The 24,750-nt window shown below is 39.4% G+C and overlaps 1 protein-coding gene across 2 annotated transcripts in view; it reads right to left on the reverse strand.

Moving 5' to 3' along the window:
* INTS4 (integrator complex subunit 4) overlaps positions 1 to 24,750 on the reverse strand; it is a 90,506-nt gene that overhangs the window by 18,002 nt on the left and 47,754 nt on the right. For both annotated transcript variants that reach the window (XM_069070931.1, XM_069070932.1), the window contains exons 12-18: positions 24,229 to 24,371; positions 21,233 to 21,348; positions 19,302 to 19,435; positions 17,817 to 17,974; positions 7,693 to 7,786; positions 5,073 to 5,153; positions 3,512 to 3,642 (exon numbers count right to left, since the gene is read on the reverse strand). In XM_069070931.1, the coding sequence (XP_068927032.1) occupies positions 3,512 to 3,642; positions 5,073 to 5,153; positions 7,693 to 7,786; positions 17,817 to 17,974; positions 19,302 to 19,435; positions 21,233 to 21,348; positions 24,229 to 24,371 (857 nt within the window). The remainder of the gene's footprint in view (positions 1 to 3,511; positions 3,643 to 5,072; positions 5,154 to 7,692; positions 7,787 to 17,816; positions 17,975 to 19,301; positions 19,436 to 21,232; positions 21,349 to 24,228; positions 24,372 to 24,750) is intronic.

Consider the following 24,750-nt stretch of genomic DNA (forward strand, 5'->3'; position numbering starts at 1 on the left):
CCTCTCCTCTCTGGGCTTTAGTGACACTATTCTTCCCTGGTGGTTCACCCTTCCCATCTGATCACTCCTTCACAGGCTCTTCCTGATTTATCATCATTCAGATCATGCCCTTCCATCTCTGTATTCTCCAAGGTTCTATGCTAGGTCCACCCTCTTCTCTTTCTGTATTGCTTCTCTTGGTAACTTCATCAGCTCACATGGTCTTTGTTACTATCTCCATGTGGATGACACAGACCTATATTAGCTAAAGCACCAGTCTCTCCCCTTAGCCTTGATCTTTAATCACAAATTACCCAGTTCAGTCACAACCAGCTGTCCTGAAAACATCTCAAACTCCGTATTTCCTAAATGGGCCTCATCATGTCCTCCCACACCCCTCACCTCCAATTCTAAACCTCCTTATTTTTGCAGAAGGCATCACTGTTCTGGTCTCTTCCTAATATGGCATTATACTCAAATATTCACTAACCCTCACCTCATATATCCAATCAGTTGCCAAATCTCACCATTTCTACCTCCACAACATTCTGTCCATCCCCATAGGCACCACCTTAGCTCAGGCCCTTGTCACCTCTCACAGAGATGGTCACAAAAGTCTCCTAATTGGTCTCTCAACACTATTATTGCCAGAGTAATTTTTCTTAAGCACATATCTGACCATGTCACTCTCTTGCTTAACCAATTTCAGTGGTTTTCTATTGCTTTTAGGATACAATATAAACTCTTCTGTGTAGCTTTTATTTTTATTTTTTGGAGGGGGGAGGGAAGGGCAATTGGGGTTAAGTGACTTGCCCAAGGTCACAGGGCTAGTTTTTTGTGTCAAGTGACTGAGGCCGGATCCAAACCCAGGTCCTCCTGACTCCAGGGCCAGTGCTCTACTCACTGCACTACCTACCACTACTAGCACCCCCTTCTGTTTAGCTTTTAAAGCCATTCTCATACTTTGCCCCAATCTATTTGTAGCCTTGTAGTATGTGATTTCCCACCATGTATTCTTTGATCTAGCCTAAAAGATCTCCCCTTCTGTTTCTCACACAGGAGACTTCTACTCCATTTTGTGCCTTCCCAGTGGCCATCTCCCATGACTGGAATGCATTCTCTCCTCAGCTCTGCCTCACAAAATCCCTTTCTTCCTTCAACACAAAGTTAGGATCACCTCTTACATGAAGCCTTTTCTGATCCCCTCAACTACTTGTCAGCCAATAAACATTTATTAAGTGCCTACTACATGCTAGGCAATGTGTTAAGCATTGGGGATACAAAAAAGAGGTAAAAGACAACATCTGATTTCAAGGGGCTCACAATCTAATGGGGGAAACAATAAGCAAACAAATATATACAAAGAAATTATATGAAGAACAGACAGGAAATATTTAACAGAGGGAAAACTCTTGGGGTTAGGGAAGATTTCCTGTAGAAGGTGGGATTTTAGTTAGGGCTTAAAAGGAAGCTAAGGAAGTCAGTAGTCCAAGCAGAGGAAGAAGAACATTCCAGGCATGGAGCAATGTCCAGAGAAAATGCCCAGAGTTAAGAGATGCAGTGTCTTATTCATGGAACAGCAAGGAGGCCAGTGGCATTGGACTGAAAAGTTCCTGGCAAGTACAAAGGTGTGAAAAGACTGGAAAGCTAGGAAGGGGTCAGGTTATGAAGGGCTTTAATCACCAAATGGAGGATTTTATATTTGATCCTGGAGGAAATAGGGAACCAGTGGAGTTTACTGAGCAGAGCAGGGGGGTGACACGGTCAGAGTTGTGCTTTGAGAAAATCATGGCTGAAGGCTGAATGGAGGATGAACTGGAGTGGGGAGAGATTTGACACAGGCAGACCCAGCAGAAGGCTGTAGGAATAGTTTGGGCATTTAGTGATGTCCCAAGGTGGTGGCAGGGTCAGAGGTACACTCAAGAGATGTTGCAAAGGTAAAATCAACAGGCCTTGGCAACAGATGGGATGGAGGGGTGGGGGGAGACAGCGTGAAGTTGAGGATGACACCTAGGCTGTAAACCTGAGACTGGAAAGAGAGTGCTGCCCTTGACAGAAATAGAAAAGTCAGAGGTTTAGGGGTAAAGAGAATTTGAATTTAGGTCTCCTTGACTCCAATTCCAGTGCTCCAACATTCTAGCATTCTGTCGCTATAAAATTTAAGTATGTAAGCAAGGGCTTAAAAATAATCAATCTGAATGAGTTCAATTTTGACCATGTAGAGGGTAAGATGCCTACTGGGCAGCCATCCCTTTCCCCCTCCCCTGTAGGATAATACACCGAGCTCTGCAGGGTAAGCTATTTGTGGCTGGACGCCTCTATCTTTTGCCTTCTGCATTGCTGTATTCCACGATCTCTTATTTAGAGAAGTTGGCAGGTCTTATGTGATCCTTTGTCCTTTGGTATCTGAAAGGCTTCTTTCTGCATGCTTGCAGCAGTTTTTCTTTGAAGCAGAAGCTCTGGATTTGGGCTAGGACATTCCTGGGATTTTTCCTTTTAGAGTTTCTCTGAGGAGGTAAGAGGCAGATTTTTTCTATCTTCTCTTTGTCCTCTGGCTCTAATAGACCTGGGCAGCTTTCAATTATGATTTTTGAAATAGAATATACAGGCTTTTATTTTCTTTTAAATCATGGTTTTCAGAGAGTCCAATGATTCTTAAATCCTCTCTTCTTGACCTGTTTTTGAGGCCAGTTGTTTTTTATGCTAGATATTTTAATTTTCTTTTACTTTTTCAATCTTTTGATTTTGTTCTCTAATATGACTTACTGTCTGATGGAACCAACTTCTTTCTTTCTGGTCTATTCTACTTTTCAGGGAGTCCATTTCGAGGGTAAGCTTTACCATTTTCTCTTCTAAATTACTTATCTTCTAATTCTTTCCTCTAAAAGATTATTTAATTTTAAATCTCTTGCTTCATTTCTTCTAGGTATTCATGCATCCTTATGAAAAACCCATTTTCCCCCCTTGACTCTGGATTTCTTAATCATCATTCAATCTGGAGTAAATTTCAGTTTTCTGCTGGAGTATGTGGGAGTAAGGCAGTCTGCCTCCATTCAGATTGATTATTTTTAAGCCCTTGCTTACATAGTTAAATTTTATAGTGACAGAATGCTAGAATGTTGGAGCACTAGAACTGGAGTCAAGGAGACCTAAATTCAAACCTCACCCCCAACACTAGCTGTATGACCCTGGGCAAATCATTTAGCTTTTCTGGACCTCAGGTTCCTCATATGCAAATGAAGGGGGTTGGACTTGATGACCTACAAGGTCCCTTCTACCTCTAGAGTTCTTTGATCCAATGGACATCTAGGAACCACCTAATCCAGCCTTCTCAGTTTAATGGGAAGAATGGGAAGATAGGGCGAGAGAGGGCAAAGGGACTTTCTGAAGGTGATGCAGCAAACTGGTAGTGGTCAAATCCAGAACTGAGGTTTCCTGACTTTGACTCCAGCATATTCTTGTGTATTACACTTAAGAAAACTTCACTTAATGATGCAAAAATTCAAAAACTCCTATGTGGGGAGTCACTCACCCTCTAGTGGTCCGGGCGGTTACTATAAGCTGCAGTGCCTTGGCTTGCAACCTCATGTGGTGAATGATCACCACTTGTCTGCTTTCCACTCCACTGTACATGAATTCCATCTTGTACGTTTCTTCCATGATCTAGAAACAAAATGGCTTTACCTATTAATGACAATAATGATCCCACACATAATTAAGACACTTAAGATTCTTAAGTAGGGGTGCTTCAGAGAGACAGAGTATGGCACAATGGATACAGCACTTCACAAATATTAAAGCACTAAAGAAATTAAGAGTTCTTTGCTGTTAACACTGCTGTTTAAAATGTAAGTACTGCTTCTATGCATATTACAAAATATCAGGGTAATACCCAAATATCCCTACCTTTGAATGAAAAAGTAAATAAACAACAAGGGCTAATTACAGAAGTGTGTTAAATGTGTATGGATGTGTACAATTGTGTCTGACTCCCCAAGACCCCATGGGCCATAGCAGGCTAGGCTTTTCTATCCTCCACTATGGTCTCAAAGTCTGTCCAAGCTCATATTTGTTGTTTCCATATCTATCCATCTCATCCTTTACCATACCCTTCTCCTTTTGCCTTCGATCTTTACCAACATCAGAGTCTCTTCCAATGAGTCCTGTCTTCTCATTATGTGGCCAAAGTATCTGAGCCTCAGCTTCAGTATTTGACCTTTCAATGACCAGCCTATATTAAAATTTTAAAGTAATGACTGATTTGATCTCCTTGCTGTCCAAGGGGTTTTCCAATGTCTTCTCCAGCACCACAATTCAAGTGTTGATTCTGCAGTGTTTAGCTCTCCTTACAGTCCAACATTCACAGCCATAAACTGCGACTGGAAAAACCATACCTTTGACATATATGTGTGTACGCATGCACGCACACATGCACACACAGAGCACTGCATATAGTGCAGGGCCTGGAGTCATACACACCTGAGTTCAAATGTGGCTGAATGAAGGTGGGCAAGTAACAATCTATGTGCCTTAGTTTCCTCAAATATAAAATGGGATAATAGCACCTCCTTCTCCAGGTTGTTGTAAGGATCAAAAGAGATAATATTTGTAAAACACTAAGAAGAGTTCCTGGCACACAGTAAATTCTATATAAATGCTAGCTAATACATACATATATTAAATATTATCATAAAACTAATATATTAACTATATAAATACAGATATCTTTTAAGTTTTACAGAGCACTTTATATATGTCATCTCATTTAAACTTCAAACAATCCCATGAAGAAAGTGTATTATTATTTTTATTTTACAGATGAGGAAACTGTCAGAGGTTAAGTGACTTGCCCAGAAGTTACAGAGCTAGTAAGTATCTGAGGCAGGATTTGAACTCAGGTCTTTCTAGTAACTCCAAATCTTGCATTCTATTTCATACATTATTTTGATGCCTAATAGGCTGTGGATCAGGAATGATATTGCTCTGAGAACTTTACACATATTATCTCAATTCTTTCATTAAAAGTTGGGACAGTCTACATATCTGACCCAGTCAGTCAGGCTGTGTCTGAGGGGCTATGGTTTCGAACTCACCTGCTTAGCGGCAGCTGAGGCCATGTCACTCTGCTTCAGGTACAGCGGGGCAGCCATGTTCCACAGCTTTTCCTGCAAGGCCTGCAAAGAAAGGAGCCATGATGCAGCAGCCCCTCAATGAAATAAAATCTACAAAGATGTCACAGTGCTCAGCACTCACAGTGCTTGTCACAAAGCTGGTGCTTAATAAATGTTTATTGATTAACTGTGCAGTTTCACAAGGTTCAGAAATACTGAAAGAGTCGATTTAGGGCAGGGAGTATATCTTATCTGACTAATGAAAAGTCCCCAGGAGATTAGGTAATGTGGAATAGTAGATGATGGGGATAAATACTTTGTAAATTAATAAATCATTATACTTATTAATTGCACCATATTAGGTACTAGATGCTGGGAAGACAGAAGTAAAATACATAGTCCTTGTCCCCAAGGAGTTTAGATTGGAATAGAAGGATAATACATATGTACAAACTAGAATGTAAGTATTTAAAAAAAAATATACAGAGCTCTCAGACATCAGGTGCAAAGGCTAAGAGACTTCAGAAAAGCCTCATTTATAGGAGAAACAATACCTGAACTGGACCTTAAAGGATGAGCAAGATGCCAAGGGGCAGAAGCTAGGAGTGACTGAAAAGAGAGACTTCAGTCTCTAGGCCTGTCAGGGTCCTAGCTGTGGTGTACTGGCAAAGGCTCCAGACCAGAATCCTAACTCCAAAACTTACTACCTGAGTGACTTCCTGCAAGTTATTCAATCCCTCTGGATATTAGTTTCCTTAACTCAAAAATGAGGGAACTGCATTAGATGATCTCTAAAGTCCTTTATGGCTTTACATTTTATCATCCATTTTTGATCTTCAATTTAAAAACAAAAATAAAAATCTTCCACACTAGGGTCTCAAACCAAATTTATTATTAAGACCAATATTTAACACAGAAAACTGTGCATAGTAGGTGTTTAAAATAACGTTTGTTGCCCCAAAGACCTCTTCCTTTTGTTGGGAATGAGAAGACGAGACAGGCTGACTTTCATTAGACAACCTGCAGAGGAGGTGGCTGGATAAGCTGCTGGCAATTGTTTTTTCATTGCCATTTAAATGTGATTCACAGAATTCTGGAGCTAAGGGATTTTAAAGTGGAGAATGCCAGAACTGAAAGGGCCTTTAGGACACAGAGTAACAGTGCTAGAAGTGACTTTAGAACACAGAATGCTAGTACACATGATACAGAATATTAAAGCATCAAATGACAGAGCTGGAAGGAGCTGTGCTATTATGAAGTCCAACTACCTTCTTTCTTACAGAAATAGAAACAAGTTCAGACAAAGAAGTGATAATTCCAGGGATAAGCATTAAAAATAGTAGAAGTACTAGTTCAAAGTCTCCTAACTCTCAGGCTAATAACATTACTGACACCATGCGTTTTGTAGCCAGGAAGAGCTATGTAAATAAAACCTACTATTAATGTTAGTCAGAGCAAGGCATTACTATCTATATCTTACAGATAAGGAAACAGAGGCTGAGAGAAAAAAGAAAATGAACTAAATAGCAGAGATGGTATTCAAACCCAGTTTTTTTTTTTATAGTACACCGGCATGCTAATAAAAAAAAAAAAAACAGCCTCTGACAATTGTCTTGGTCTCTTTTGCACACTCTCATTTATTCTGACTTTAGCCAAAACATCATTAATAAGATTCAAGCTAAAAGTGGACTATGATTGCTGCAGAGACTTATCAACTGGAAATAGTCTCTTAAGGTGTCCCCTAAAACCTATGCACTGATTTATTGTGCAGAAAACTACTGAAGATACCAAATATTCAGCTAGCTAACTGGTCTAACTCTGCTGACCTAGAATAGCTCTTTGGATCACAATCCTGTATATGAAGATTTATTGGCTAGCCAAGATATAAATGTCAATAAGGGTTTGCTCTGAGGAACAAAGAAAACTAGGGTTGTTTTTTTAAACTTTAATAAAATGACTTGTGCCTCCACAAAGAATACCAAGAAAATTTAAGCAAGTCTTTTGTCATTCAACTTTTACAGTACCATCAAAAGAATGTTTTACTCGGGATCCTGATATAAACATATCCCTTGGCAAGACATCTTAAATACATAAACACATCTCCCTGGCTGCCTGGTGTGCTGACGTCCCATATTCACAAAACTGTAAGTCTTTAGCAACTACTCCAAAGGATCAGAAAAAAAATCTATTTCCTGGAAGAGTTATTATTTCTTTAATTAAAGGGAAAATAAAATTATGCTGGTAAATATGTGGTATTTGTAAGGGGACAAGTTTCTCCCTGTAAATATTAACAACAAACAATTGCTAATTTTCACATTTCTATGGGGCTTCAAAGCTCACAATGAATTTTCCTTGAAACTCCATGAGACAGGCAGTATTGCATATTATTATCCCCCTTTTATAAATGAAAGTACTGAGGCTCAGAAGGGTTCAGTATGTGTCCCTGATCACAAAGCTAGTCAGTGTGTCAGAACTGAGTTCCAATCCAAACTTCTCTTATTCTAAAGGCCAATGTGGGACACTATGCGGTCTCTAAGACTTGCCCCAGGGCTTAAAAATGTCATTACATCATAACTACCACAACCCCAAGACGGAGCCCAACCTTGATGAGAAGCAGCTGACACCGAAGATAAGTGGCGGAAAAGTCTGCTACTCCTGCCAGGTCAGACTGAAGTTCTCCAAGTCTCTGCAGGTCACTGCAAGATAGAAAATTCAGAAGCAAATGTAGATGGGGAATACTACAGAAATAAAAATCATCTCATGAGACCCAAAACTTTAAAACAGAGTTTCAAATTAGAAGGGACCTCAAAGGTCATGCTGAAGATGGAAATCCAGGAGCCTTAGAAATGATCTACTGTGACACTCTCCTTTTACAGATAGAAAAGTGGGCTCAGAGAAGGGGATCTATGAACTTCATGCTCAAGGCTATACTGGTAGTTGGTAGCACAGTCAGGCCTATAATTTAGTTCTGATTCACAGATCACAGAACCTGGAGTTGAAAGGAACCTAATAGGGATGTAGTCCAATTTATTCATTTTTACAGAGGAGAAAACTGAACTCCCGAGAGGCAAAAAGACCTATGCTAAAGCTGCACCAGGTGAGTATGTAGGACAGCTGGCCCCCAGATAACAGCTGTTGTTCAGGCTTTTTTCAGACATGTCCGACTCTTCATGACCCCATTTGGGGTTTTCTTGGCAAAGACACTGGAGTAATTTGCCATTTCCTTCTCCAGCTCATTTTACAGATGAGGAAACTAAGACAAGCAGGGTTAAGTGACTTGCCCAGGGTCACACAGCTATTAAGTGTCTGAGGCCAGATTTGAATTCACCAAGATGATTCTTCCTGACTCCAGGCCTGGCCTTGTACCACCTAGCTGTCCAAAACACTGCTTTTGGGAAAGCCAGGCATTAGTCTAACCCCTCTGAAGAAAGAATCCCCTTTGACAACACTCCCTACAAGTGGCTATCTAGATTTTACCTAAACAACCCTAACTAGCTCACAGTGGAGTCCTTGTTCTTTATGTGTGTTTCTTTGACCTAGCTCTCCTTTGCTCTCCGGGTAGATTTTTTTACCATGTGAGAGATGCCAAACCAGCTGTGCAGCTGACTTGACTTGGGCACTGGCCAAATCCATCCTACTCTTTGTTGGCTGGCTAGCACAACAGGCCCTGCAGCTAGTCATTCATTATGGTACATGACTCCGCAGACTGCTGGGAAACCTACTGATGTCACAGTCTCTACAATGAATGCAATCACCTTTAATTTGAACAAAATAACAAGCAACACATTTCCATTCAACCGAGGGAAATGCTAACTAGTAAAGTTCACAAAAATAGAAAGGGAGGGGAGGAGAGGTTGCAATGAAAGGAGGCAGAGCTGGTCTTGGTGGAATATAACTGGTTCACATAGAAAGGCAATATGATACAAAGAAAGGAAGCCCAGGCTTGGGAGTTAGATGAAGTTGGGGGTTCAAGACCTGGCTTTATATACTATAATGATCCAATGTAGAGTAAACCCGACAGTAAGAGCTCAGTAAAAGAAAACACACATAGGCATGTGCACACACAGGCATGTGCATGCATACAGAACCCAACTGGAGGCAGTACCCAGTTTTCTAGGAGGCAGACCACTGCCATACCACCTACATGACTTCCTATCTAAATTTCAGTTTATCTATTAAAGTGGAGATGATAATACTTGCTCTACTTACTTCACAAAACTACTGGGAGGATTAAATTTGTACAATAACAACAGCTACTACTCACTTATAGCACTTTAAAATTTACCAAGAATTCTCCTTACAGAAATCTTGCAAAGTAGGTAGCAGAAGCAGTTTTCTCCCAGACTTGTAGGTGAGGAGGCATAGGCTCAAAAACGCCAGATGACCTGTACAAGGTCACAAAAGCATGGGTTGGAGCCAGAATTCAAACAAAGGTTTCCCTACCTCCAAGGCCTGTCCTTTTCTCGATCCCACAATACCTTTCAATTAGAATGGGAATGAAGAAATCTAACAAGAGCCGAATTTACAGCCAAGAAGCCCCAGGTTCAAGTCCTGACTGACACAGACTTGCTCTGTAAACCTCAGAGTTCCAAGAAGCTCTAAGATTGTAAGCTGTAGCAAGGGTGCCAACTTGCACTGGCAGAGAGAGGTTCCTCATTCTAGAGATCTCTGTTATCAGTGAGCTGCCAAATCAAGTCTTTATTCCTACTAAGCAGTTAATAAGTATAATATAGTAAGAATAACTTAATATTATAATCATAGATATAAAGCCTATTAATTTCAAAAAGCACTAGAAAACATAGGAATAAATGGAAGAGTAATATAATAAGTATTATCTATCTAAAGACAAGAGCTAGCATTATAAGTAATGGAAATAAACTAGAGGTCTTTTTTTTTTTTTAAAGCAACTGGGGTTAAGTAACTTGCTCAAGGTTGCACGGCCAGTTATTTCTGGGTGTGGTGCTGAGTATCTGAGCCCAGATTTGATCCAGGTCATCCCGACACTGGAGCCGGTGCTCTTACTCGCTGAGCCACCTGGCTGCCCCTAAGCAATTGGGGTTAAGTAACTTGCTCAAGGTTACACGGCCAGGTGTTTCTGGGTGGGTGCTAAGTGTCTGAGCCCGGGATTTGATCTCGAGGTCATCCTGACACTGGAGCCGGTGCTCTTACTCGCTGTGCTACCTGGCCGCCCCTAGAGGTCTTTCCAATAACATCAGGGTAAAGCTTTGGATGTCCATTATCATGACTACTATTTTATATGGTCCTAGAAATGCCAGCTATGGCAGCAAAAAAAGAAAAAAGAAATTGGGGGAATAAGCATAGACAAAGAAGAAACAAAATTATAACTTTTTACAAATGGTAAAATGATTTAGAGAACTCTAGAGTCAACTAAAAAATAAGTGGAACAATTAATAACTTCAGCAAAGTTACAGGACATAAAATCATTAGTATTTCTGTTATGTTACCAACAAGACCCAGCAAGATAAAGAGCCAGAACAGAGAAATTCCACTTAAAATAATTGTAGAATACATAAAACACTTGGGAGTCTACCTGCAAAGACACAGAGAGCAGCTATATGACTGTAACTACAAAATACTTTACAGTAATAAAAAACAAACCTAAAAAAATAGAAAAATATTACCTGTTAATGGTAGGGCCATGTCAAAATAATAAAAATGATAAAAATTAACTTATTCAGTGCCATGCAAATGAAACCACCAAAGAATTATTTAGTTTAGAGAGCTTATTAGAGATCAAGGAAAAATATCAAAATTGATCTGAAAAAACAAAAGGTCAAGAATATCAAGGAAAATAGTGAAAACAATTGGGAAGGAGGTTTGGCAGTACTAGCTCTCAAACTTTACACCAAAGCAATAATCATCAAAACAATTTGGTACACTTTTGAAATAGAGAGGTTAATCAATGGATCAGACTAATTAAACAAAATAAAATTAATCAAACAAAAACAGTAGCCTGATATCTGAATAATTTAAAGAGCCCAGCTCTTGAAGTAAGAACTCATTCTTCAACAAAAACTGCTGGGTAACCTGGGAAGAAGTCTGGCAGAAAGTAGGTGGATACCGACACCTTCCGTCTTACAGCAAGTTCTTTATGACTCAGATGTAAGTGACATTATAAACAATTAGAAGAGCAAGGAAAAAGTTACCTTTTAGATCTATGGATAGGGAAGACTTCCCGATCAAACAAGAGACAATATGGATCACAGAAAAGATAAAGAACAGTTTTAATTATATTAATGATAGAGGTCACAGAGCCAGCGTGCCCACTGAAGCCTATTTTTTTGGTCAAGGTCAATGTTAGAATTTTTTACTTGAATATGGATATTTGCTGCAGAGATTTTGTTTTGCTTCTCCCCCCCAATTTTGGGAGATGGGAGGCTAAGTATATTTTTTGTTAATTAAAAAATAAATTAAAAGTATAAAAGGCGAATCTTACATCAACCATACTCAAAACACTCCCAAGAACATAATATGTTCTATAATTTAACTGGTCTTTTGTTTCTATAATTGTATCAGAAGTTTTCTGAAGACAACGAACCTGACAATCAATTGGCATTTGGCTCAGGACAATAAATTTTTATTTATTTACTGATCAGGTATCTATGAGAACAAGAGTCAAAATGGAAAAAAAATATTGATTTCAAAACAGACAAAAGGAACCACAAGAAAATATAGTGAAATCTGGTAGTGAAAAATAGTCCTTCCCATTAGCATTCCTTCTCCAAATAGGAGGCACTTCAGCAGAACTGAGTCCATATGAAAGGTATAAATATTTTTGAAACATTTAAGAACACATTTGCTGTGTTTGATGAGTTGCACAAACAATATAACAGATTAAATACATTAATTTTTTAAAATCATCCTTGTTTCTGTTAAAATTCATGGATAAAGCCAGTCACAAAAATTAAATGCTGATTAAATACTTAAACCAAATGTTATTTATCGCAAATATTTCTCTTTCTGTCCCTGAGAATCTCTAAACACTGAATTTACTATTAATTCCGCTTAGAGGTTTACATAGTAACAAGGTATGTTAGAAAGATCAAAATAAGAACAGAGCTTTGGTGATTTTTCAAAAGCTATTTTCAACTCTGCGCCCAGATGATTACAGATTACAAACATTTCCTTTCTACCTCACTATTTTCTGAAATAGTTCCCAGATTAGAAAATGTGCACAGCTCTAGTGAGACTTCCAAAGATGGGTGGCAGGCATATTGTTTCAAAGAACACAACCACACCACACATAGACAGAAGCTGATATGTAAAACATTCCTAAGAGAAAACACAAGATGCACTTTATACAAATTACCATCACTTCTAAGCAAACTAAGCATACCATCTGTTTCACACTCTGCCCCAGAAGAACTGCACATATACAGAAACTCCATTCATGGAATCTTAGAAAGGGAAAAAGCCACAGAAACTGAAGACACCACATGACACCTTTCGAGCATTTGGTTCGGGTCTTCATCTCTTTTTATCTAGACTCCTCTAACAGTCTCTTTCTCTTTTTTTGCAAGGTAACTGGGGTTAACACAGCTAGTAAATATCAAGCATCTTGAGTCCACATTTGATCTAGGGTCCTCCTGATTTCAGGGCTGGTGCTCTATCCACTCTACCACTTGGCTGCCCCCTGTCAGTCTCTTAAACGGTTTTTCCTGTCTGCAGTCTATCTCCTTTCTAATCCATTCCTTCAGAATGCTGGCTAAGTAATTTTCTTAATGGGGTGCCCTGATCATGTCACTCCTATATAGTAACAGCTACCATTTATAGAATGTTTCTGGTTTGCAAAACCCTTTACAAATATCACCTCATTTGATCCTCACAACCACCTTAGGAGGTAGGTGCTATCCTTATTCCCATTTGTGATTTGCTCAGGTTCACACAGCTAATAAATATCTGGGATCACATTTGAACTTGGGTCTTCCTGTCTCCAGGACCAGAACTCTATCCACAATGCCACCCAGCTGCTTCTATATTCGAAAATCTTCAGTGTTGCTCCCTATTGCCTACTGAAAAAAACGCAAACTCCTGGCTGCGGCATTCATGTCCCTCCATAACCTTGCTCCAATATACCTTTCCAGTCTTACCTCATACTATTTTCTTTCACATACTCTATATTTAATCTTATCTTTGGCTCTCTATTTTCATCCTGCCCTCTCCTGCCTGTGTCTTTGTTCATTCAATTCCTGTATAGAATGAACTGTAGCTTAAGATCCCCTTTCCCTTTGAGGCCCATCTTAGGCGTTTGTCTCCCCCACAAAGATTTCTTGATCATTACCTCCAGGTTCCTCCTCAGACATATCACAGAACTTTGACCAGACCTCACCTTTGCACTTATCTCACTCTCCCTTTTAGCATATTTATAAACATGTCTTTCCTAATTTAATTCTAAGTTCCTGGAAGATGGTTTTTTTTGGTAAATATATATGTGTGTATGTGTGCATGTGTGTATACACACACATATATATACATACATACACATATATATTTATTCACCATCTAGTACAAAGAAATTTGGTTGAATGAATGTTGGTATTTTCGGCCTTTATAATTCACTCATTTCTTATCCACACATGTACTGTTATATGTTATACTTTTGCTATTGTAAAAGAAGTGACAATTTATTGCCCTATGGCTACCTCTTATTCTGAACAACAGACTGCCAAAGCTGAAGCTCTGCCCACCATTCCTTGCTCTCTCACGCTGATCCATGCCAGGTATCACGCTGATCCTTTGGGCATCTCTCTTCCCCTTCCTACCCTTTCATTATGCCCTCCAGAACCCCTGTTCTATTAGCAACAACCTGATCTTCATATTAGACCCATGGGCTCCTTTTGGAAATGAAGATTTACATATATATGTGTATATCTAAGTGCTGTTCCCTCTCTGCCCTCAATAGAAAGTAAACGCTTTGAAGGGCAGAGACTGTTTCATTCTTGTCTTTGTATCCCTAACAAGCAACAAAATGCCTAGAACACGGAAGGTGCTTAATAAATGTCTGCTGAAATGAACTCCCTGCTAGTTATCTGAGGTCCATGGGAACAGGGATCATCTGTTACCTACATGTTTTATCCTCCTCAGCACCCAGAACAGTGCTCTGAATATAGCAGGCACTTAAAATGTTCATCAAGGGAAATTATGTTAGCCTACAGAATTTCTTCGGTCCTCTACCTCTGGGGTTCTAGGATTCTATAAAGGGGATACAGCTTTACTGCAGTAACACATACTCTAATAACAGGCACATTTTCATAACATGTTTCTATCACTCTGGAATACAGACACCTCACTCCAAGCAGCCCAAACTTTTATCATGAAAACTTGACCTTTGATAAAAAAGAGCAACTCAGAGTAATACTGAGAGGTAGTTTACCAAGGGCTTACAATGGTCCTGTGAGCCAAGCAGAGCCAACATCACCTTGCCTATTTTAGAGGAGAAAGGTTAAGTAACTTGTTTGATAGCATATACAGCTGCTGACAGGACTCACACTTAGGTTTTCTAATTCCCAAGTCACTGCTTTTCCGACTGTACTATGTTGCTGCTTCTCTTATATTGAAGTCATTGTAAGGTGCACAATGAGATCAGTATAAGCCAAATTTCCAATCTAAGGAATCATGTGCTCATTCACTAAGGTCAGGCCTCATATCAGGTTCTAGCTTACAATACACAGCTGTTGCTACCAAAATGAAAGGAGATGGTATACATAAGAATACATTGTTAGCTTTTTATTTTTAGAAAAAAGGTTTAGCTTAATTAGGTCTTTTCATAGGAGAATTGTGGAACCTCCTCTAGACCTCTCTTACACTCTACTTTTGACTAGTTAAGGGTCAGCAAAGCCAGTACGTGCCAGAGGTGAGGTTTGAACACAGGTTTTCTTGATTCAGACCAGGTTTCTATCCACCCACTAAGTCATGCTGCCTCTCCCTCAGAGGTTGAACAGAACCATCATCTTTATTCCAGTGGAGCTAAGAAAATGGGCACTTCCCCCCAATTGCCTTCTTGAGCAATTTGAGCTCGTTTTCACTGAGCCTAAGGGAGCCTCTCTTCCCTCTATCATTCCTAATATTTTCTTATAACTGCTACCCATTCTCTCCTTTTTTTCTGTTGAGATCCCTCTTCTGCATCTGGTACAAGGGACCATGCAGAGCAAAAGGGCTTAAATAAATACTCCTTTTGCTAAAATTGTATTCTAGTGCCTTCAGGTAGAAGCATTTTTCAGGGCAGTTCAGAGAACAAAAATAAATGAAAGTCGCATGAAGGTTAAAAAAGTGAGCAAGGAGGTTCCCTGAGGTAGCAAAAGCTCCCATCAAATTCTCCACACTTTTTACATTCCTCTTGCTCCAAGGGCCCGCAACTGAGTGCTCTATTGATCCATGTGGGGGCAATGCCCACCCCAATGGCCCCGGGTCTCCACCACAGCTTCCTAGATCACTCACCACCGTGCAGGCTGGTTTTGTGGAAGTTAGCTCACACCTCCCTGGTTCCTGGTCCATACCACATTCTGTAGCAGGAGGAAATCGATTTCACTCTACCTGTAAGCATCTGCTCCTGCTCTCACTCCAGTACTCTTCACCCCTCCCTCAGCTTAATGAATTCATTCTCCTCACTCAAAAGTGATCGACTTCAGGCAACCTTTCTCAACCCTCCTCCCTGCCCTTACACATCACAAAGTACCTTGTCTGCACCTCTTTTATGTAGTTTGGCAGTATCTAGAGATGTTATATTCTCCGATTAGACCTATAAATTCCACCATGAGCAGTGAGTTTTACCTAAACTTTGTATCTCCTACAGTCCCTCTACATAGGCATTGACTAAATTGTCTGTTGAATTGTTGCTGAAATGGAAGAAGACAGGGAATAAAAGAGAGATTTTTGTTATTAGTTCACTAAAATATTTTTACTGAAAATAAGTTTTAACATGTTTATATGTTTTATAAGTTTTATTTATTAATACAAAACTATGAAAAAGAAAGCTAATGAGGTTAGATTAGATGGTCTCATAGCTGATATTTGGTTAGACAATGTGCTTTATGTCTATTATTTTTGTATTTTTCTGGGGCCTATTACAACATCTGGCACACAGTATTTAATAAATGTTAAATGAATGAATTTCAAAGGTCCTTCTACTCTCCCAATTTTTTATTCAATAATTCTTCATATGAGTAATCCCTCCAATCTCATATTTTCCAGCAAAGGCTTTGGAAGTTAAAAATTGAACTATATATTTCTTTTTATCTCTTCACACAGGGCCTTGGACATAACAGGCACAGCAGAAACATCTGATTAATTGTGGAGCAAGAAGAGTTAAAAAAAAAAAAAAAGGAACAGACTGAATTATCGAATTTTAAATCCCATTACATTAACAAAATAATGGCTGGCACCAGGAATCCTTGAGAGCAAGAGAAGAAGTGATCCCCCTAGACCAGAAGTAAAAGATGGCACTGCTTTATTGTCCATTAAAAGCAAAATTTGACATAAGCTGTGAAATTTTGATAACTAGACTTGGCTTCTGAATGTCATTTTTAAAAATTTCTATTCCTTTCATTTTCATTTAAATTCCCTTGACAAGGAGTCAAACCGCAAAGAGCTTCTTTCTAATGGATTCTATGTCTTCACTATCAATCAGGACAAGATCTGATAAGGGGGAAAAAAGCAAGGAACTTAAAAAAAATATGGTCTCATACTTAGAACATAAGAACAAAACGCTCAGTCTAATAAATTCATTCACCCAAACAAAATATTTATTAAGTGTGTATTACATATATGATATGGTCTTTTTTTTTAACCATACCTATAATTTTACAGGTTCTTGTCCCTCTAATCTAGTAGGGAAAATAAAACAGGAAGGAGTAAGGAAGGCAGGGAGGAAGAGGAGGAAGGGGAGCAAAAGGGGCAACAAATCTTTTCAATCTTTATTTGTACCTCTTACCTCCTAGGATTGCTGAAACAAAAATATTTTGTAAACTATAAATAACATCATGATTATCAATATTACTAAGAATAAACTATGTTATTTTGGTTAAAATATCAACAACTCTAAGAATGAAATTTTTCATTGGAAAGAAATTTAAAAAACATAAAAAAACCTAAACTAAAACATCTGATTTACATTACATCCAAAGATACCCAAGTATCTCTGCCAGACTGGCTGTGCCTACTCTAAGCAAAAAAGGATACAGGAGGGAGTGGGGGAGAGGAAAGACAAATGTTGAGGGGGGAAGAGAAAAAGGGAGAGGGAAAGATGGGCAGAGAGAGAGAAAGGGAAAGGGAGAAAGAAAAGGGAGAGAAAAAAAAAGGACAGATGAAGAAGGGAAAAGGGGGGAGATATATACAGGAAACAGAGAATGAGTGGAATATAATGAGCACTAATGAGAGTCAAATGAAGTGCCATGAGGGTGCAGGGAAGCCTTCATAAAGGACATGCCATTTGATCTGAACTTTGAAAACTCAGTAGAAATTAAACAAAGATTTCTAGAAATGAGGTTGCAAGAGAAGGAGTGCTTTTAAGGGATAGGTAAGAGAGAGAATGAAAGCAGAGAGTTAAAAAAGTATAAGACAAGGTTGGCAAAAATGGTGACTAGTCTAGTTTGGCTGGATTGCACAGTAAATAAAAAATAAAGACAATGAAACAGTCCAGTTAGGAAGTTTGTTTGTATTACTAAGTTAAAGGAAGGAGGCCACAAATTTCCAAGAAAATCACCTTACCGGATTGTAAATTGAAGGAGCTCCTGAGTGCCCTGAGGATCAAGGTGCTGAAGGTTATACACCCTTTCTAGGCTTTGCTGTAGAAACTGCTGGGAAGGGTCTTCATGTGGTGTGATGCTTGGGGAAACAGGTGATGACAGCAGTTTTCTACCTGGTAACTAAGCAAACAAACATAATAGAGTGATGCTATCCATATGATTGAGCTAGAGGGGACCTCTGAGATCACCTGAGAGTTTAAATTTTTCACTCTACAGTAACAGACCTGGTTCAGAGAGGTAAATTTGCCTGCCAAAGGTTAAGAGAGAGCAAACAGCAGAGCTAGGATTCAAACCCAGGTCTGTCTGCCGAGTCCAAATCTGGTCTTCATTCCACTATATTCCATTTCTTCTGTGTAGTTCTGGGAACCCTTCTCTTTTACCAACCAAATCAGGGGAAGGGCTAAGTAAAAAGAGGCCAAAATCTGGTTTGCCCTTTAAGAAAGGCCCTGAAAATTATGATCACCTGTTCCCATAGTAAGTGATGTATGCTTTCAAAAAAAGGACTGAATACAGGAATGGATTACAGGTTTGGTAGTGCCTCCTATCAACAGCTGTTCCATGTTTTAGGAGATGGATTAATCTGGTGTTGTCTAAAAAAAAATATGAATAAACCAATACCTAGTGATTAGACTTCTCTGAATTTAGCTCACTGGGTCTCTGGATGACATAGTCCATCATTAGGCTCAGCTTCAAGCTTTTCCAGCTTGGTAAGACCAACAAGAGTTTGTGATTTCTAACTGAACCTCTGACACCCAAAGGTCACCTTCATAACACAAGGAAGCAGAGGAGAGATTTAGGGAAACTCTCATTTAATACTGCTATTATGTTTATTAAAAATAAAAATATGTCATCACAAGAGGCAGCATGACGGTGGTGGAGAGCTGGCCTTGGAGTCAGGAAGACCAAGGTCCATGCCCTGCCTTGGACAGGCCACGGACCCTGGGCAAGTGATTCACTTCACCTCCCAATGCCTCACACAGCTCTCTAAGATAACAACTGCAGAAGACCTGTTGATCTGTTTTGGTAGAAGAAGTCTGGGTCCTGGGAGCTCCCCACAACAATGAAGTCAATTTCATGCAGACAAAAAGGTATTACTAATTAGCATCACATTTTCATGGGTCCATTATTTGATTCTTCACTTTATCTGGGTTATTTATTCCTAACTTTGAGTGTGAAACAAGATACAAAGAACAGTGCCAGATGAGGACAATCAAAGTCTTTGCTGCAATAAGCCATGATGTAATTCAGAGTCTAAAATACCATCAATACACACAGACCTCTTCCTTACCCTCCATAATAAAAAATAAACAACAGTGCAGTGAAGGATAAGTATTTTTTCTTTAAAAATAAACTGGCTTTCATCTCAGACTGAGTATGATTTTGTTTCTTCCTATTTACTTAAAAGGCAACCAAAGAACCCAAAATTGACCCAAGATTTTTAGCATACTCTCAAAGCAGGAACAAGGTGAGAAAGACTGTCCCGGAGGTAAGCATAGTGTCTGAAGGTATGGTCTGAGAACAGAGCAGGCATGGTGGGGCAGGTTTCAGCGGCATTGAAGATAAGAACCAACACAGCGATATCTGACACAGTCAGGTAGTTAAGCAAAAATCCTTCCACATCATAACAGAAAAGTGAAGCTTATAAGTTTGGCAGGCATTCCACCAAAAGGGCATGGTAAAAACTTCACCTATCTTTACATAACAACTTTGAAAGAAACACCCTGTTAGTTATCGAATGGTACATTTTAAAACGGCACCGAGGCTACAGATTTCTTAGTTCTTGACTGTATCATGCAAAGTAAATTAAACTACCCTCAAATTAATATTAGTAACAGTAACAACTGCCACCAGATCACAGATGCATATCTAAAAGGGCCCTTCAGACCAAGTCATCCAGACCTCTTATTTTAAAGGTTAAGGAAGCTGAGGCTTACTTTAATGCTGCCTGAAGGCTTTAAAAAGTTCTTTCTTCAAAACAATCTCACAAGAGAGGGAGTGCAAGCAGTACTGTCCTTGTTTTCTAGATGAAGAGGCCAAGATTCAAAGAAGTTAAACAACTTGCCACAAATTAGACAGTTAATAAGTGGAATAAGCCCAGGTGAGCCAGGGTCTCCACCTCTCACCACCTTGCGCTGCATGGCAAGCAATGTTACAAAACCCCCTAGTTAGCATTACAGAACACTAAGGCGGATGAGGACCTCAGAGGCCAGCTGGTCCAGTTCTCTGCCTGAGAAGACACCATCCAGCCTTTTGCTTGAATACTCCCAGTTTGCCTTGATGGCAGTTTTATAAAGCTGAAGTTTTGGCACCCCTAAAGGAAGGCCAAAGTCATCCTGTAGTTGTGGCCAAAACAGAGTTGAGTCCCAAGTGGTCATCAGGCTCACTATGATTATACCACTTAAAATACCCAGAGCTACGCAAATACAGTAAGAGGGCAGTCAGTTCTTGTGTTTAAAGTTCACGCTGATGCTTTGGTCTGAGTCTTCTTTCTACACATGAAGAAACTGAGGTCCTGTTAAGTGACATGACTGGCTGGGGTCACACATGTACTAAGCAGCAGAATCACGATGGTGGTGGGTCCAAGGCCTATGTAGCTAGTTAGCACTTTTCTCCACTCTTTACCCCAGTTAGCTTTCTTATAAACATATCCTTGTAGCCACAAGGGAGACCAAGTTAGAAATTATGGATGCATCAAGGCAAGTCCCATTTCCAGTGCTCTACTGATGGCATATCATTACTATAGCTCTTTGTTGTATGTGAGTGGAGGCTTGACTTCGCCCTACTACCACCCTCAATGAAGCAACACAGTAGAGGGGAAAAAACACTAGACTTGTGTCAAGAGATCCAAGTTCAAAACTGAGCTCTAACACTTACTAGGTATGTTTGGGCAAGTCTAAATCTTTTTGGATCCTCAGTATCCTCATCTGTAAAAAGCACTAATACTTGCACTATTTGCTTCACAGAATTGTACGGAAATGGTAAAGCACTAGGGATACTATTGTGATTATCACTATTATTAAGAATAAATTAGGGGTAGCTAGGTGGCGCAGTTAATAGAGCACCAGCCCTGGAGTCAGGAGGACCTGGGTTCAAATTCAGCCTCAGACACTTAACACAAAACTAGCCATGTGACCTTGGGCAAGTCACTTAACCCCAACTGCCTTACCTTCCCCCCTCCAAAAAGGAAAAAAAAAATAAATTATACTTTTTGTTAAACTACATAACCCCTAGGAATGAAGATGAAGGATTTTTTTTTTTATCTGAAGAAATTAAAAAAAAAAACCTAACAAAAGACAAATTATCTGATTTGCACAGCATGCAGAGTTATGCCAGAATCCCTGCCAAATTCGCAGTACCTGCCCTAAGCACAAAGGATACAGGCCGGGTCATCCATATCAGGTTCAGCAGTATCAAAGAATGGATGTGTGCTCAGGAGGTCTGGGACGAGGGGAAGCACCAGTGTTGGATGTCTACCTCCCAGAAACTTCAAACATCTGAAAAATACAAGTATGTTTCATTACAAGCAACACACATTCTCTTTTGACAACTAGTAGTAGTATTAAGAATTGTCCTAGGAGGGGTGGCCAGGTAGCACAGCGAGTAAGAGCACCGGCTCCAGTGTCAGGATGACCTGGAGATCAAATCTGGGCTCAGACACTCAGTACCACACCCAGAAATAACTGTCCGTGTAACCTTGAGCAAGTTACTTAACCCCAATTGCTTAAAAAAAAAAAAAAAGAATTGTCCTAGGAATAAAAGAGGCCAAAAAGGCAAAAACGCTGTCCCTGTCTACAAGAAGTTTACAATCTAGTTAAAAGGAGACAGACAGCAGGTTTGCCAGTTCTCAGATGGAAGGCACCTCAGGGGTCATCTAGTCCAACTTCTTCATACCATGAAGTGACTTCCTTGGCACATATGCAATACAAGAACCAGCATTTGAAAGCAGGTGTTGTGAGTCCAAATCTAATATTCTTTGGTCCAAGTACTGACTACATTCCATTCCATCCTCCCTAACCTTTAAATCTGACTATGGCCTACAAGGAGAGAAAAGATAATTTTAACATGAAGTGATGAGTGCCAAATGAACAGTATAGAATAGATTCTATAAGTATTCAGAGAAGGGAGAGATATTACTGTGGGTTGGACTAGTTATGGGACTTGAGCACGTGCAGGATAAGTAAGAATCAAAAAAGACAGAGACAAGTGGTCATCAGCACGGTCTAAATCTTGGGGGGAGACTACCGAAGTCTGTTTAAAGATGCAAAAAGAAAACAAATTGTCACTTCTGTCCCATTCATTTAGTGGCATTCTATTTTTAATGAATCTGAAATCACTACCATAGTACCTCTCTTACACAATAGAAGAGACCACCCTTTCTAGAAGTCACTCAATTTAATCCTCACCTAAATCCTTCCTAGAGCAGTATCCTTGACAGGTGGTCAGGGCAACCTTGTTAATATGGAGCACCCATTATACCTCCTACAGGAGCTCATTTCTCCAATGAGTAACTTTGTAATGAAGCTCTGCTTTACAATAAGCCAAAAATCACCTTCTTGTAACTTATACCTACTTAATCTACTTAATTTCTCTAGGGCCAAGCAGAATACACCTAGTCCTCACTCTGCGAAATGACAACCCTTTAAATAATGCTCATCATCATCATGTCCTGTCTTAAGAGTTCCTTCAACAGATCATCAAATGGATTGTTTCAAGAGTCTCTCCCAATTCTGGTTGCCCTCTAACCTGTCAACAATGCTTATAAAACATGAAACTCAGGCTCTCATGGGCCTCAGTGATTTCTCATTTAGACTAAAGTAACAGCTTCTTCACTTGTCTCTGTGCCTCTACCCTCTCTCCAATTTATCCTTCATTCAGTGGACAAAAAGCCTAATGCCCAGGGCAGGTGACCATGTCACTTCCCTACTCACAAATCTTTAATAACTCCCCACTGTACATAACAGAATATAAACTCCACAGTCAAACATGTTTAAGACCCTACACAATCTGACTCCAATCTTACTTTACTACCTTTCACTTACTACTAGGGACAAAAGAAGCTTCTCACCATCCCCCATGCAGCCCCTTAGTGTTTTCTAGCCTGTGTGTGCATTTTGGGAATTGAGAGAACCACTCTGACTCCATCTTGTGAGTCAATTTTGGATCTAGCTCAGTTTCCTTTCTATTTAATTATGAATCTAGTCTAATTTCTGTCTTCTAAGAAAATTTCATTGCATTGTTTGGACCTAGCCCTGCATGGATGGGAAATTAGACCACTTCTACCCTTAACTAAGAGATCCTTAATCAAAGACCTAGGTTATCCTGACTCGAAACCCAGTGAGATTCAAAGACTGATGCAAGGAATTTTCTCACAATTATACATCTCAAGTAATCTATATGTCTTTTCTGAAAATTGGCCCCATGCTGGACAATCAGTTACTGTTTCCTTGTTCCTTTGATTTAGTACAGACACTTGGGGAATGACACCTCTTTTTCTGATTCCAGGGAACTGCATCTGTCTACTCTCCCTCTCCCAACTTGGAAAGTCCCTAAACCTTCTTTCAATTATAAATCAGATAATCTAATCTTGTATCCTGGTTTATATCCTGTAAATGGTTTTCTTTTAATGCACAAAAGTCTGTGTCCCCCTGTATTCAGGGTCTAGTGGCAAACTGGAGGTCTGGTCCCAATGTTGGCATGCACCACTTACTAAATTAATATGCTTGGAAGCTCAAACCTTTGTTTCAGTCACTTCAATCAATCCTCATTTCACACCTGTTACTTTTTGAAATGGATTTCATTCTATCTATGCCTGTTCAACTCATTCTCTTCCTTCAAGGACCAATTCAGATTACAGTTCTTCCATGAAGCCTTCCTTAATTCTCCCTAAATAAGTGATCTGTCTCTTCTTGAATTTTTCATAACAACCTGTACAGATATTTCTTCTGTACCTAATTCATTTTACAGGTATGTGTACATCTATCTTCCTCCTCCTGAACTGTGAGCTTTTTAAGAGCAGGAAATGTGTTTAATTTCATATCTGTATGACTGCTTAGTATGTTACCTAGAGCAAGTTAACTAATCTTAGTGTTAATCAGTTTTGTCATCTGAAAAATTACTATTTGCAAACCAGGTCAAAAGGTTGTTGTAAAAAAAGAGTGCTTTGCAAACCTTAAAAAGAAATAGAAATGTAATATATTATTTGAAAGTAAAAACAGGGAAACACTGAAACATAACACCCATTATAGGTTATATTCACATTTTACATGAACAAGCTTTGTTGGGAAAAGTGAACTCTCTATTTGGACCAATATGGTAAACTAGACATTATTTTATCTAAAGTGAACAAATCAAAACAAGAAAAAAAAAGGACTTACTTCCATATAGATTCTCTATCTGTTGGGTACTTAGCTAAATTCTTCAGGAGCTCAACCAGTGCAAGATGTATCCCTTCTTTGGTAGACACATTTGTATAACACAGTAGTTCATGAAGAGCCTCTCGAATATCTCGTGAAGAATCCTTTTAAAAAGATGAATGTAAATTTAAAGATACTCATGTTAAATGAAATGTCCATAATATTATAGGATCATAGATTCAGTGCTGAAAGTTACCATAAAGGCCTCTAGTCCAATCTCTCTTTCCAGATGAAGAGACTAAGGCCAAGAAAGGTTAAGTTACTTTCCAAAGGTCACACAGGGAGTAAGTGGTAGTGGTGGAATTTGAACTTGGGTTCTCTGACTCCAAATCCAGCATTCTTTCAACTGTACCAAGCTGTATTTATGTTTATCTCTAGGTCAGGACACTAAGAAGATATCTAACTTTTTTTTTCTTTTTGGAGTGGGGGAAGGCAGGGCAATTGGGGTTAAGTGACTTGCCCAAGGTCACAAGGTTAATAAAT

This window comes from Petaurus breviceps, unplaced genomic scaffold (assembly GCF_028583685.1).
Source record: "Petaurus breviceps papuanus isolate PSGF00001 unplaced genomic scaffold, PetGlider_PUasm1.0 90823, whole genome shotgun sequence".
NCBI classification, from domain to species: domain Eukaryota; kingdom Metazoa; phylum Chordata; class Mammalia; order Diprotodontia; family Petauridae; genus Petaurus; species Petaurus breviceps.